At 47.4% G+C, this 15,865-nt stretch overlaps 1 protein-coding gene across 3 annotated transcripts in view; it reads left to right on the top strand.

Moving 5' to 3' along the window:
• Positions 1-327: 327 nt before the first annotated feature.
• Positions 328-15,865, top strand: part of TRIP11 (thyroid hormone receptor interactor 11) — a 79,158-nt gene continuing 63,620 nt past the window's right edge. For 2 of the 3 annotated variants that reach the window (XM_008271915.4, XM_002719595.5), the window contains exons 1-4: positions 328-880; positions 5,794-5,855; positions 6,391-6,501; positions 11,871-12,137. In XM_008271915.4, coding sequence (XP_008270137.1) covers positions 742-880; positions 5,794-5,855; positions 6,391-6,501; positions 11,871-12,137 — 579 coding nt within the window. In that variant the 5' untranslated portion in view covers positions 328-741. The remainder of the gene's footprint in view (positions 881-5,793; positions 5,856-6,390; positions 6,502-11,870; positions 12,138-15,865) is intronic. The other variant, XM_008271914.4, reaches the window with a different exon arrangement.

The following is a 15,865-nucleotide window of genomic DNA, read 5'->3' as shown; positions in this document are numbered from 1 at the left end:
GTGACGCGTCCCGAGGAACCGCTCGGCCGCATCTCCAACCGCCGCGTTCGCCGGTCCAGTCCGAACGGACACGTTCAAGAACAGCATGACGGCCCTCCGGTTCCCGCGTCCAGGGCTTCGGGCTGGGAACACCGCGGAGGCAAGCGTCGGGAACCGGTGCTTCCGGCCGCTCCTCTCATGGCCAAAGCCCGCGGGCTACGTGGACGCTGACCCTGCCTGGACCTGCAGGCGCCCGGCCCCGCCGGAACGCACCCAGTCCTCCGCGGTCCCACGCTCCTTTGCGCCAAGGCCACGTCCGGCGGCTCTGTGCGGCCCTTCTGCACCGCGGCGGCGCGTCTCTATGGTCCACGGCCGCTTCCAGAGCGAGTGTCATGGCGGCCGGCGTCGAGTTGGCAGGAGTTGCCCACGGACCTGGGGAAAGTCACTAAAGCAAAGGAAGAAGCGGCCCGACTCGGACGGCGGGGAGTCGTGGGGATGAGCGGAGGCTCCTCGGGGTGACTGTGTCACGAGGGCCGGGCCCCTGGCAAAGCCCCGCGCCGGGCCTGCGCGTCCCCGGGCGGTTGGTGGGAGCCCCCGAGCCAGCGTTGCCTGGGAACCCCGCATTGTGCGGTCACGTCCTGAGCTCCGAGTTCTGGCCCAGTCGCGCGGAGGCCGCGGCCGGAGGACGCTTGGCGGCGCCGCCTGCCCCGCGTTGCGCGCTTGTTTTCGGAGCGGACCGAGTCGGCGTCTCAGCCCGCAGCGATGTCGTCCTGGCTCGGGGGCCTCGGCTCCGGCCTGGGCCAGTCCCTGGGTCAGGTAGGGGGCAGCCTGGCGTCCCTCACGGGCCAGATCTCCAACTTTACCAAGGACATGCTGCTGGAAGGCGCGGAGGAAGTGGAAGGTAACAGCTGGAGCGAGCGAGGGAGGGAGGGCTCGCCGGGACCCCGCGGACGCGCGTTTGGTTGCCACCGGCGTCCGTCAGGGGACGCGGCGCCACCCCGCCCTTGCGCTGCACACTCCTCCTCCCCGGGGTCCTGGGGGCGGCCAGGCCCTCCTCCCCGTGCGGACCCTGGTGCGGCTCGGCGCACCTGCGCCCACCGCTTGCTTAGCCCTCATCTGGGCCGGGCCCGATGGTGGTCGTCTAACTGACCACAGGGCCAGTGGCCGCCTCGTTTGGGCGTTTGCTTTGCTGGTCTGTTTGGGTGACAGCTGAAACGACTCCGTGACGCTGGTGACTCTTGCCCTCGGAGGCCCGGGTGTGTGTCTGCTACTGCGTTTTCGGCCTGCTTGGCCGCCCCTTTCTGGGGCACCGCGGCAGGACAGGGGAGAGCCCCCTTCTCTGGGTGGCCTTAGCCCCGTCGCTCGTGGTTGAAGTCCTCTTGTTTTCCCGGTGACGTGGGGACCAGAGGTGAAGTCAGCTGCCAGCTTGGTGTCTTGGCGTGTCCGTTCTGCAGGACCCTCTTGGAGCAGGGGCTCTTCAGTTTCAGTCCGGGTGTGCCCTCCAGGGCGGAAGGGGTCCGGTTTATGTTTTGGATGAGAGCGTTTCCTTTGAGACGGGTTTGTTTTCTGTGAATTAACGCTCTGGTTTAGGTCTTTTAAAAATCCCGATTTAACGGAGACCCGATAGGCATTTGAAGCGGAGGCTGCCTCTGTCTAGATTTCCCGCGGTGTCTCTTGTAGAGCCGAGACGGTGGAGCCGCTGAACTCTGCCTTGCTGCTCGGGGCGCCTGCGGGTGGGAAGTGCGGCCGGGCCAGGCTTGGGCCTGGAGTGGACTTCCGTGTGTGCCCAGCAAAGTGTCACGGGCCCTGGAGGCAGGCGGAGAGGGCTGAGTGCCTCTGGCTAGGCATGGCCAGGAAGCAGCTTGCTAGCATCCCTCAGCCAGGGTGTGTGTGTTTGAGGTGGAATTCATTCCGTTCCCTGCCCTGTGTGCTGTGTTCTCCGATCAGCGGTCTCACCGTCCACCCAGTTCCCCGAGTTAGGAATCTCTCCGTCTCCTCCTGCCCGGTGGTCACCAGGTCTTCTGTATCCCAGGTCAGAACTGGCCTTCCCCGTCCACCCTTCCTCTTGGGGTCAGATCCCGAAATCTCTCCCGGGACTGTTTCTCTCATGTTCCATTATCTGTTGTATTGCCAATGACTCTTTCAAAAAAGAAATTGGCATACAAGTAATACTTGCAGATTCCAAAACTCTTAGTTTTTCATGGCCACGGACTTGCCTTGTCTGGGGTCAACTACTGTGTCTAGTCCGGTCCACCACTGGTCACAGGTGCACACATGCTGGGCCCGGAGCTGCCGCCACTCGGAGCCCGGTCAGGTACCTGTGGGATTCCAGGCCTCTGCCCCGAAGGCTCTTCCTTCTCTGTGTCCTTCCTCACCCTCCACTACCTGGAAAACAGTTTCCCTGTGCAACCTGCCCGGCCGTTCTGACTCCCGGCAGGCTGACCGCTGGTGCTCTGTGTTCTGACAACTTTGTGCATCTCTCCCTGAGGCACTTGCCATGTTAATTTCTAATTGATCTTTCCTGGAGGCCCAGGGTGGGCGTGCTTTTTGGTCCTTACATTATCAGTGTGTGGCAACTTTGTGGTGGATAGTAGATACTCAATAAAAATGATGTGAGTGAGTGATTCAAATTCTGTCCTGGCTTGATGCTTTTATTTTTGTTTTATGTTACGCTAGGACTTCCTTAATACCTCACTTATTGTTTTTGTGTATTACTTAAAAGTGGGATCTGAGTGCAGTTCATTTAGTCATTCAACAAGCATTTGTTGTTTACCCTGTACCAGCAGTGGACAAGACAACAGTTCCAAAATAACACTGCTGGTGCACCTTGAAGGCTGGTGTTGGCGTAGTGGGGCAAGCCTCCGCCTGCAATGCTGGCATCCCTTATGGGCGCCAGTTCAAAACCAACCACGTTTTCAGTATTAAAAAGTTGTTCTACCATTCTGTTGATTTAGCCAAGATTGGAACTTTGGGCTTTTAAATGACGAAGATGGGTTGGAATTCCATTTCTGGTACTGGTGCTGTGGCTCAGCGGGGTAAGCCGCCTTCTGTGGTACCAGCATCCTTTGTGGGTGCCAGTTTGTTTCCCCACTACTCCACTCCAGCTCCCTGCTAATGTGCCTGGGAAAGCAGCAGAGGATACCTTGGGCCCTGCACCCACATAGGAGACCCCGATGAAGCTCTTGGCTCCTGACTTGGGTCTGGCCTGGCCTGGTCTTGGTTATTGTGGCCATTTGGGGAGTGAACCAGCGGATGGTCGATCAGTCTGTCTCTGTCTCTCCCTATCTCTGTAATTCTGACTTTCAAATAAATCTTTCTTTAAAAAAAATCCCATTTCTGTGCATTATAAATTGTGCTGTCTTTGGCAAATGTTTAAATACTTAAGCTCTAAAAAGCAGTTTCTGTGTCTGGTAAACAGGGGTCATCCCATCTATCGAACACACACGTACACACACGCACACACACTTAACCATTCATCCACTGATGAATATCGTGAGGTTGTGAGAGAATTAAATGGGAGAGTAAGTGTGAAACGCCTACAGCTGTGCCTGACAGATAGTGCTTGTCAGCGGATGGTAGCGCTTCTGTTTTCCCGCACTGAGGAAGTCAGCATTTTGTCGTCTGCGTGGCACTGCGCCTGTGCTTACGAAGGCTGGGGTTTGTGGAGGAGGGGAGGGACCAGGGTAGATGGGGATCTGCATAAACCTTTTAAGTTGCTCTTTGAAAGAATTGCTGCTTTGAACAGTTCCCTTCCAAGCAGACTGGATTCCACTTTGTCCTCTTCAGAGTAGCAATAAGACCTTTCGCTGTTTAAAGAGAGATGTAAGAACCACAGAAGCAGCCCTACCTGGTAATTTTCAAAACAAGAAATGTGAGTCGCTGTAATTTGTTACATGTAGTGTGTATTTTTTTCTTCCTTTTTTTTTTTTATTTGACAGAGTTAGATGGTGGGAGGTAGAGACAGAAAGGTCTTCCTTCCATTGGTTCACCCCCAAAATGGCCACCACGGCTGGAGCTGCGCCGATCCAAAGCCAGGAGTCAGGTGCTTTCTCCCGGTCTCCAATGCAGGTGTAGGGGCCCAAGCACTTGGGCCATCCTCCACTGCCCTCCCGGGCCACAGCAGAGAGCTATACTGGAAGAGGAGCAGTCGGGACTAGAATCCGGCGCCCATATGGGATGCCGGCGCCGCAGGCAGAGGATTAACCTAGTGTGCCACAGCGCTGGCCCCTGTATTTTCTTTTGATTTAAACTGTAGTTCAGAAATTGTGACTGGGAGAGAAAGCTCTTCAGTCTGCTGGTTCACGCCCCAAATGGCTGCATCAGCAGGGGCTGGGCCCGGCCAAAGCCACGAGCCAAGAACTCCATCCAGGTCTCCCACGTGGGTGTAGGGGCCCTGGGACTTGGGCCATCTTCCGCTGCTTTCCCAGGTGCATTAGCAGGAAACTAGGTTGAAAGTGGAGCAGCTGGGACTAGAACTGGTGCCCATATGGGATGCTGGCACTGCAGGCAATGGTTTAACCTGCTGCACCACAACACTGCCCCAGAAGTTATTTTTAAAATATTTAAATGCTGTAAGTAATTAAAGAAATACTAGTGCCTAGAAAAACATATAACTCTACGGATGATGGTTTTCTGACAGCATCAATGGTTTAATTTTAATACCGCTAGGCTCTGACCCTACTTTTAAAGGGAAATGAAAATAACTTTAAATGAAAATGTACAACAATATACAGAACAAAATGAGTGCATTGTTTTTAAGTATTTTGGTGCATTTTCTTTTTTTTTTCAGATGTATTTATTTTTATTTGAAAGTCGGGGTTACACAGAGAGAGGAGAGGCAAAGAGAGAGAGAGAGAAAGTCTTCCATCCGCTGGTTCACTTCTCAATTGGCCGCAACGGCTGGAGCTGCGCCGATCTGAAGGCAGGAGCCAGGACATCTTCCTGGTCTCCCAATGGGTGCAGGCGCCCAAGGTCTTGGGCCATCTTCTACTGCTTTCCCAGGCCATAGCAGAGAGCTGGATCGGAAGTGGAGCAGCCAGGACTAGAACCGGCGCCCATATGGGATGCCGGAGCTTCAGGCCAGGGCATTAACCCACTGTGCCACAGCGCTGGCCCCTTTTTTATTCTTTGTTTATAGGCTGTTAATTATTTGGTAGTGTTGGAAACAGTTGAATAAGTTAAGTCTTATCTAAGATTACAGCATAAGCTAGCAGGGAAGGAGTTTGATTTTGCAAAACTTCATTTCTCACACAATATATTTTTTTTTAAATACTTGTTTGTTTGAGAGGTGGGTGATAGAGACTGAAGAGATCTTCCAACAGTTGGTTCATGCTTCTGATGGCTTCAACCACTGGTGCTGGGCCAGGCTGAAGCCAGGAGCCAGGAACTCCATCCGGGGCTCACATGGGTGGCAGGGGTGCAAGTACTTGGGCCATCCTCTGCTGTTTTCCCAGACACATTGGCAGGAAGCTGGATTGAAGCAGCGTGGCCAGGATTCACACTGTCACTCTGATAAAGGATGCTCCCATGGCGAGCAGTGGCTTAATCTGCTGCACACAATTCTGGCCACAACCAACAACGAGGATTTAAGAACCCTTCCGAGGGGTAAAGGTAGATGTTGTAAGGTACAGGCAATGGGCAAAATGAACATTCCTAGCAACGGAAGTTGTGATAAATCCAGTGATGTGTCTTCTGAATTGCTCTCATGTAAGCCTGCAGTCTGTCTAAATTCAATGAAATGTTTTCTTAAAATGCCTGTTTATTCCTTCATATGGCGTTGATCAAGATATTCAGTGTATATTGTTTCTTTTATAGCAGATTTATCAAATTCTAGAAGAAATGAAATTGAAGCCATTCATGCAGTCTTAAAATCAGAGGTAAGGAAAATTAAAGACGACTGTGAAGCTGTTCCAGTCCTGTCTTTAAAATGCATTGTTTATGACTTTTTATTTTTTCCTGAGCTTTTTATCATCTTCCCTTAATGAGGAATATATTTACATGATACTGCAGTTTGCTATTTCTTAATACACCTATCTCTGTTTCTGTGTCCTGCAGAGTTGGAATACTGCCAAAGTTAGAAATAATACCGGCAGCAAGTTACATTTATCAAGAGGTTACTGTATTCCAACGGTATTCTAAGTTGTAGTAATGCATTTATTTTTGTGCAGTTTGAAGAATGCAATTCTGTTTAATCTGTAGCTTTTTAATTCCCTAACTTAATATTTGGGTACAAAGAAGTTAAGAATATAGGAACGGCAAATTAATTTTTAAAGGCCAGAATTCTTAGACCTTTTATATCAGACATCTCTTCGTGAGAATCAGTATGTTTCTTAGAATGCCATGCACATAACTACCATTAACAGTTTTCACTTGTAGTCCTTTTGTTGAAAACACTGTTTTCTTTGCTTCTAGAATGAAAGGCTCAGAAAGCTGTGTGTGGATCTGGAGGAGAGGCATGAAGCAGCGGAGCTTCAGCTAAAGCAGCAGTCTGCGAGCTACAGAAGCCAGCTGCAGCAGAAGGAGGTAGAGGTCTCTCCCGTCATTGTCGTGCGTTTAGCAAAGTTATTTTAAGGGTTAAAGCCTTATTTAGATCCATAACGACATTGAAAGGGTGTTGAATTTAATAAGATGCAGCTCAATTTGATATCACTAATTTTAAAAGAATCATGTAAGCTAATTAAATTTATAATATATAAAATAACCTTTATGGAATTTAATTTCTGTTTTCTAAAAGAAAATAAGTTTTGATACAAAATATCTTCAAGTATCCATGGCATGTAATTTGTGACTTTATGAAACCAATTTATTATTTCAATTGTTTTTTAAATTATTTTCTTAAATGCTTATTTAATTTACTTGAAAGGCAGAGTGACAGAGATCCTCTATCCACTGGTTCACTTTCCAAGTGCTTGCAACATCAAGGCTGGGCAAGACTGAAGCCAGGAATCTGAAACCCAGTCCAAGTTTCTCATGTGGGTAGTAGGGGCCTGGACACTTCAGTGGTCATCCACTGCCTCCCACATGTGTTAGCAGGAATCCTTACCCAAAGCAGAGTAGCTGATGCTTGATCCAGCACATGGTGTCCCCTGCGTCTCAACCCACTGTACCACAATGCCCACCCCAGGTTATTAAGTTGTTTTTAAATCAAAGTGTTGCCAGTGACATTTTCTTTTTTAAAAATGCTTTTGAATATAATTTTTACCATTTGTTGGTGTTGGCATGTACTTGATTTTTCATGGAAAATCAATATTAATGGTGGGTGTTGAGCCTAGCAATGAAAGTGCTCCCTGTATCCCGTATCAGAGTGCTTGGGTTGGCATCCTGGCCCTGGTTCCTATTCCACCTTCTTGCTAATGCCTTCTTGCATGCCCTGGAAGGCAGCAGGTGTTGGTCAGGTAATTGGGTTCCTGCTGTCTACACAGGAGATCCAGACTGAATTCCTGGCTCCTTGCTAGGACTTGGCCTTGCTCCAGCTTTTATAGGCGTTTAGGGAGTGAACCAGCAGATGAGCTCGCTCACTCACTCATGCTCTGCCTTTCAGATAAATAAAATTTGTGGGAAATGGAATTAAAATGAGTTTATTTAAAAAAATGCTAAGTATAATTGCACTGCTTTATAAATGCATTTGTTTTAGCTTGATTGAAATAGTTGTTTTAGAATTGGCTTATCTTTTCTGTGTGGAGCTGGTAATAAATATTATGTAATTTAACCAGTGTTTTCCTGAATCCTTTAAAATAAAGACTATGTCCCTATGTGTCATGCTGTTACTAAATTATCTTTAGCTTTTTGTTCATAAGTGGAGTCCAGTACATACTTAAATTGAATTGAGCCATTTCCTATTTTATTATCTAGATCATATCGGTTTTCTTTGCTTGGTTGATTAAATGTTCATTTCTACCATAACTTTATTTGAGTTTTTAAAATTTTTGATGCATAGATTTCTAGTTTATTTAGTCCTGACATGCAAAGATGAAAAATAAAATTTATCAAGGCAAGTGTTCCCCCTAGCGTTTAGTCCATTCTAGAGTATCTGGTTTGATACCCAGCTCTGGCTCCTGACTCCAGTTTCCTGCAAATACAAGCCCAGTGGAGGACAGTAGTGATGGCTCAAGTGACTGGGTTCTTGCCACCCACATGAGAGACCTGGATTGAGTTCCTAGCTCCTGGCTTTGGGTGGGTTCATCTATTGAGAGTATTTGGGGAGTGAACCTGTAGCTGGGAGTTTTCTCTCTGTCTCTCTTTGTATCTATGCCTCTTACATAAATAAACTTATACACACACTCATATTAAAGATAAATTTTTGTGTAAACATTTAAAGTGGAGCTCAAATTTCTAATTTATTGGGAATTGATTTCATAAAATAAAATAAAAATGAATTACTACAAAAATAAAATTAATACAAAAACAAAAACAAAGTTACAAGTTCAAATTAAAGTTACAGGCCCACTGACTTTTTTTTTTTTTTTTTTTTTTTTTTTTTTAAGATACACACAGATGGCCAGCATCACGGCTCACTAGGCTAATCCTCCACCTTGCGGCGGCCGGCACACCGGGTCTAGTCCCGGTCCGGGCGCCGGATTCTGTCCCGGTTGCCCCTCTTCCAGGCCAGCTCTCTGCTGTGGCCTGGGAGTGCAGTGGAGGATGGCCCAAGTGCTTGGGCCCTGCACCCCATGGGAGACCAGGATAAGTACCTGGCTCCTGCCATTGGATCAGCGCGGTGTGCCGGCCGCAGCATGCCAGCCGCAGCGACCATTGGAGGGTGAACCAACGGCAAAGGAAGACCTTTGTTCTGTCTCTCTCTCTCACTGTCCACTCCGCCTGTCAAAAAATTTAAAAAAAAAAAAAAAAGATACACACTGATAACAAACTTATTGCCAAGTCCTTCTCCCATGTCGGTACTTGCTGTGGACTGGTAGCAAACATACATAAGCCCATGGTCAACACTTTGAATAGTGCTAACTTCCATTATGACAGAGCAGTAAATAGCTCCTACCCAGGGGATGTATTTACAGCTGAAGTGTTAGTAATAATTTTAAAAATACACACAATTTACTGGGAAGGAGTCCTGTTGGTATTTTTAAAAGCTCCATAGGCGATTCTGATGCCTATCTCACAGTTAACATGTGGACAATTCTGGCATTTTATTTTCTACTTAACTTGATATTAGCACATTAGGGGCTGGCATTGTGGATTAGTTGGTTAAGCCTCCACCTGCGGCACTGCATCCCATATGGGTGCCGGTTTCATGTCCCGACAGCTCCTCTTCCAATCCAGCTCTCTGCTATGGTCTGGGAAAGCAGTGGAGGATGGCCCAGGTCCTTGGGCCCCTGCACTGACATGGGAGACCCAGAAGAAGCTCTTGGCTCTTGGCTTCAGATTGGCCCAGCCTTAGCCTTTGGGGAGTGAATCAACAGATGGAAGGCCTCTCTCTCTCTCTCTGTAATTCTGCCTCTCAAATAAATTAATTTAAAAAAGAAAGAAAGAAATCACCTGTAAGCAGCCATCAGTATTCAAACCAAGCCTTAGGTACAAGCCTTAGATATGTTTCTTTTTTTTTTTTTTTAAAGTAGCACATTGAACTTTTGAGTTTGGAATGTTTCTTTTAGAAATATGTAATATTTTTTATGAGAGCTTGCACCTGTGTAAATTCACAACATGGTGCAAATATTGTATGGCAACTTTGTATCCTTGCTACATCTGCAGGATGTGGGTTTCAGACTTTTTTACTAGTGTGAAACACAATATTTGACAGTGTAGATCTGCCGTTTTTTGAATCTGCTGCCCTCATTGTCGTGTTCGTGTTCTCCTGAGATGCAGTTTATCGCCTGTTAGCTGAGGAAGAGTGAACGGGAATCCCTGTTTGCTAGGACGTAGAGCATCCCTGTGCTTGGTTTCTGTCGGCCCAGTTTCCTGGCTTCACACACGTGTTAATCCTGCTGCTTGCTGGCAGTCTGTCTCCTGGTCTCAGTTTCCTCAGTTGTGGCAGAATGTCTTCTGGGCTGCTTGGAGTGCAGAAAACTTATTTCAGTTTTCTCTCTCTCTCTCTCTCTCTTTTTTTTTTTTTTTTTTTTTTGACAGGCAGAGTGGATAGTAAGAGAGAGAGACAGAGAGAAAGGTCTTCCTTTTTGCCGTTGGTTCACCCTCCAATGGCCGCCGCGGCCGGCGAGCTGCGGCCAGTGCACCGCGCTGATCTGAAGCCAGGAGCCAGGTACTTATCCTGGTCTCCCGTGGGGTGCAGGGCCCAAGCACTTGGGCCATCCTCCACTGCACTCCCAGGCCATAGCAGAGAGCTGGCCTGGAAGAGGGGCAACCGGGACAGAATCCGGTGCCCCAACCAAACCCGGTGTGCCGGCGCTGCAAGGCGGAGGATTAGCCTAGTGAGCCACGGCGCCGGCCTATTTCAGTTTTCTCTAGATTACTTATTTTTATGTTTTGAGTGTCTTTCACTCAGTGGTTGTGACAGTCGGACAAGTCTCATGTTCATAATTTCTTTGGGGCTATGACTTGGGGTTGCTAGCCTTCAAAGTTCTGCTCAGGGTTTTAGAATTTTTTTTTTTTTTTTTCTTTTTTTTTTTTTTTTTTTTTTTGACAGGCAGAGTGGACAGTGAGAGAGAGAGACAGAGAGAAAGGTCTTCCTTTTGCCGCTGGTTCACCCTCCAATGGCCGCCGCTGCAGCCGGCGCACCGCGCTGATCCTGGCAGGAGCCAGGAGCCAGGTGCTTTTCCTGGTCTCCCATGGGGTGCAGGGCCCAAGCACCTGGGCCATCCTCCACTGCACTCCCTGGCCATAGCAGAGAGCTGGCCTGGAAGAGGGGCAACCGGGACAGAATCCGGCGCCCCAACCGGGACTAGAACCCGGTGTGCCGGCGCCGCAAGGTGGAGGATTAGCCTATTGAGCCACGGCGCCGGCTCTTTAGAATTTTGTATGCTGCTGTTTCCTTAGTCAGTTTCCATTGGCCCCTCTCTGCCAAGGCTAAAGCCAGGGTCTCTCTCAACGCTTAATTTCCTTCTGAGATTCCTGGGCTGGTAATCATGGGCCCACTGTGTTTTCTTACCTAGAAAGACTGGACTTAGGATCGAGGCATTCTTCCAGCTGTGCTGTGCAGGCCCAAGCGGTCACCTCTTGTGGCTGGCACTGAATTCCAGCCGTGATCAGATCCAAGACGTCATGCAGGAGGTATTCTGTGGAAACTTCCAGTGCACAGAATGACATAGCTTTGATTTTTTTTTCCTCATCCTTTAAGATTTGATAGCAAACAGAACGCTAAGAAGTTGCACGTTCTACCTCAGTATGTAGAAGCCGGCAAACTCATATTTACTTGTATTAGTAAACTTATGAGTACAATTCTGATCTTCATGTTATTGGAAGCATTATCTAGGTATTGGTAATCAGTTTTGTTTGAATTTACTTTTTAAAAGCCATTTAAATTTTTTAAAAATTTCATTTGAAAGGCAGAAAGAAAGAGACAGACAGAGATCGTCCATCTTCTGGTTCACTCTAAATACCTACAACATCCAGGACTGGGCCAGCCTGAAGCTGGGAACTCCATCTGGATCTCCCATGTAGGTGGCAGGTACCCAAGTACATGGGCCACATCTGGGACCTCCCAGCATGTCCATTAACAAGAAGCTGGCTGGGAAGCAGAGCTGGAACCCTGGTATGGAACACGGGCATGCCAAGCAGTGATTTAACCACTGCATCCAACGCCTGTCCCAAGTATTTGTTTTTTAAAAAAGTATTGTGGTTAGGATGTTACAAATTCAGTTAATAGAGTATCATCATTGGATAATCTCAAGTTATTATACCTTTTAATGTTATTAATATGGTGAAAAGATCAGTGTGGTCATCTTAAAGTAAATGCCTGCTCTAACTCATGCATTCTGAATGTGCAGGTGGAAATCAGCCACCTGAAAGCGAGACAGCTGGCACTGCAGGATCAGCTGCTGAAGCTGCAGTCCGTGCACTCGGGGGCCGGCAGCGCACCAGCCGCCAGCGCAGCGTCCGCCTTCAGTTACGGGGCCAGTCACCACGCTGCAGCTTTCCGTGATGACGACATGGATTTTGGTGACGTAATTTCCTCACAACAAGAAATAAACAGACTGTCCAATGAAGTCTCAAGACTTGAATCCGAAGTTGGCCATTGGAGGCATATTGCACAGGTAGGTCAAAATTGTCATGAGCTTTTGAAAACTATGCTGTACAGGAAGCTATGGGCAGAGCTTTGAAATCTGAGAGAACTCTGGAGTAGGAAATAGAAAACTTGTGTTCTAATTCTAATTTTTGTGAAAATTTTATTTAAGTTATACAAGTCTCATGTATGTCATATATCTCATTCTACCCATGATTTTGTAAGTGGTTTTGGTCAGATCATCTTTCTTGGCCTGTTCCCTTTTCTGTACAGTATTTGGAGAGAATTTTTTTTTTAACTTCAAGCAAAAGATATTTTTTTTGACAGGCAGAGTTAGAGAGACAGAGAGAAAGGTCTTCCTTTTTCCATTGGTTCACCCCCCAAATGGCTGCCACGGCCGGGCGCACTGCGCCGATCCGAAGCCCAGAACCAGGTACTTCCTCCTGGTCTCCCATGGGGTGCAGGGCCCAAGCACTTAGGCCATCCTCCACTGCACTCCCGGGCCACAGCAGAGAGCTAGACTGGAAGAGGAGCAACCGGGACAGAATCCGGTGCCCCAACCGGGACTAGAACCTGGGGTGCTGGCGCCACAGGCAGGGGATTAGCCAAGTGAGCTGCGGTGCTGGCCAAAAGATCTGTTTTTAAAAATGAAGAGTTACAGAACCAGGACTCAAAAGAGATAAAAACTGAGTTGCTGTAGTTGAACCAACACCTTTCTGGAGTCCCTGAGGACTCTCGGGTGGACACCCCAGGTTCTTAAGGCACTGTGTTTGAAACCACTGCTGGATGTTGCTGAGGCTTTTATTAGCTCTGGTAATATATATAAAAAAATTTGATAATTGCTGTTTAAAATGTATTAAACTATTTTTTTGTTGTTTCTCATGCATTAGAATTTAAATCCTTGTGGAGTGGGCCTTTGGTGCAGCAGATGAGATGTCACTGGGACTCCCCGTTCCACATTTGACTGCCTGGGTTTGAATCTGGCTCTGTTGTCTGTTCCAGCTTTTGCTAACGTTCACCCTGGGAGGCAGCAAGTAATGGCCCAAGTATTTGGGTCTCTGCTACCCACTTGGGAAGGCCAAATTGAGTTCTAGGATCCTGGTTCCGGCCTGGCCCAGCTGTAGTTGTTACAGGCATTTGGAGTATGAAAACAGTGGATGGGTGATCGCTCGCTCTCTCTGTTTCTCTGTCTCTCCCTCACTGTGTCTGTCTTTCAGATAAACAAAAAAGTTATTTATTTGTTTATATATATATTTGGAAGAGTTGCAGTGAGAGGGAGAGACAGAGAGTGAGAGAGATCTTCTGTCCATCAGCCCAATCCCTAGATGGCCATGGCTGGGCCAGGACAAAGCCAGGAGCTTCTTCCGGGTCTCCCATGTAGGTGGCAGGGGCCCACGCACGTGGGCTGTGATCTGCTGCTTTCTCCAGGCCATCAGCAGGAGCTGGATTGGAAGTAGAGTAACCAGGACATGAACTGGTGCCCATATGGGATGCCGGTGTCGCTGTCAGTAGCTTTACTTGCTGTCACACAATGCTAGCCCCAAAATTTTTTAAAAAGGAATTAAATCTTTGTGATTTAAGGCTATAAATTTTTATGTCTGTAGTAGATTTTATGTGGTCTGGAGAGAGTCAGTAGACATGAGACTTAGAATGAGCAAGAATATTGTTCATCTGAATTTAATCTAATCAGTGTAGGAATAAAACAAAGTATATATGTTGAGCTTATTCTATCATTTTGTGAATGTAATCTAGTTACGAAAAGGAGAAATCATCCCAATTAAAATGAAATGCTTACTCTCAGGTTGCTAGACATTTCCAATACCCAAATTAAACTTCATCTTCTCTCCTAAACCAGTAGGTTTGTTGTGTTGTTGCTTAAGATGCATTTATTTATTTGAAAGAGTTACGGAGAGAGAGAGCGTGCTCTTCCATTCATTGGCTCACTCTCCAAATGACCTAAATCTGGGGATGGCCAAGGACAAAGTCAGGAGCGCAGAACTCCATCCGGGTGTCCTACATAGTGTTGAGCTCAGGTACTTGGGCCGTCTTCTGTTACCTTCTCAGGCACATTAGCAGGGAGCTGGATTGGAAGCAGAGCAGCCAGGACTCAAACCAGCTGCTGGGATGGCTGCATTGCAAGCAGCTGCTTAACTCACTGCACCCCACCACCAGCCCCAGCAATAGTTCTTAAATTTTGTATATGTAGGAATGCCTAGGGAGCTTGGTGATATTGTAGATTCCCTGTCCTGCTCTCAGAGATTTTGATTTAGTAACCAATTTAAGGGCCATGGAAACCACCTTCAAACAAATACCCTAGGTGATTCTGACCATCTGAAGCACACTTTTTTTTTTCTTAAAAGATTTATTCATTCATTCACTTGAAAGGCAGAGAAATATCTTCCATCTGCTGGTTCACTCTCCTAATGCCCACTGTAGCCAGGGCTGGGCAAGGCCAAAGCCAGAAGTCTGGAACATCCGGGTCTCCCACATGGGTGGTGGAGACTCAGGTACTCAGTCATCATCGCCACATTCCCAGGGACAGGCAAGTGGATCAGAAGCAGTGGAGGGGCCAGTGCTGTGGCGCAGTGGGTTAAAGCTGCGGCCTGTGGCACCATCATCCCATATACCACTGGTTCGAGACCCGGCTGCTCCGCTTCCAGTTCGGCTCTCTGCTGATGCCCCTGGGAGGGCAGTGGAGGATGGCCCAAGTGCTTGGGTCCCAGCACCCTCATGGGAGACCCAGAGGAAGCTCCTGACTCCTGGCTTCAGCCTGGCTGAAACCCAACCATTGTAGCTGTTTGGGGAGTGAACCAGTGGTTGGAGGATCTGTGTGTGTGTGTGTGTGTGTGTGTGTGTGTATGTATGTCTCTTTCTGTCTCTCCTCTGTCTGTGTGACTCTGACTTTCAAATAAATAAATAGATCTTTTTAAAAAATTAGCAATAAAAAAAAAAAAAAGAGGCAGTGGAACCCGGACTGAAACTGGCACTCCAGGAGGGGGTGTGGGCATCCTAAGCAGTAGCTTCACCCGCAGTGTCACAGCACCTTTCCCTGAATGCCGCATTCTAAGAAATGTTTCTTAAGGCAGATTTTATAGGGAAGCTATGCATATCACAAATGCCTAGTACATAACAGAACTATACTGGAAAATATAGTTGAGAAAGACATAATAATTGGGACCTTTCAGGGGGTTTAATTTCCTAGCACGGTATGATAAAAGTTAATTTTTGTATCATGTTTTGCCAAATGCTTCTTTATATGCTATCCTTAGTAAACTAGGTGACATACTTGTTACCTCTGTTTGGAGACAAGGAAACTAGAAGCTCCTCAAAGTGACCCATCCATTGCTGCAGTTATGGCTCTAATGCTTGTCTTTTTTACTCCAAATTCTGTGGTCTTTCTGTCAGCCATGGAGCAGCTTTGGTTCATTAACATGCTTGAATTGTCGGTGTTCACAGAGACAAGGGAGTGGTGATAGGAGACCTGGGTGAGGGAAGAAGGTTGTCCACACAGACACAGTTACAGCTGAGACTTGAGCTGTGGTGTTCTGATGCCCAGCAGGGTGACTAGATAATAACCATGCAGTCTGTTTTTCAGAATATTCTTACCACAAAGAAGTGTTAACTGGTTAAGAGGATAGATAGTGCCGTGAGTTAAACAGTGCAGTGTGCGCAGGTGTTGAAACATCACATTGTATCCCATAATGTGCCGTTATTGGGTATCAGTTAAAAAATTTAAAAATTAATATAAATGAAAAATAC

This window comes from Oryctolagus cuniculus, chromosome 20 (genome assembly GCF_964237555.1).
Source record: "Oryctolagus cuniculus chromosome 20, mOryCun1.1, whole genome shotgun sequence".
Classification (NCBI taxonomy): Eukaryota; Metazoa; Chordata; class Mammalia; order Lagomorpha; family Leporidae; genus Oryctolagus; species Oryctolagus cuniculus.
This window is presented reverse-complemented; position numbering and strand designations above follow the sequence as displayed.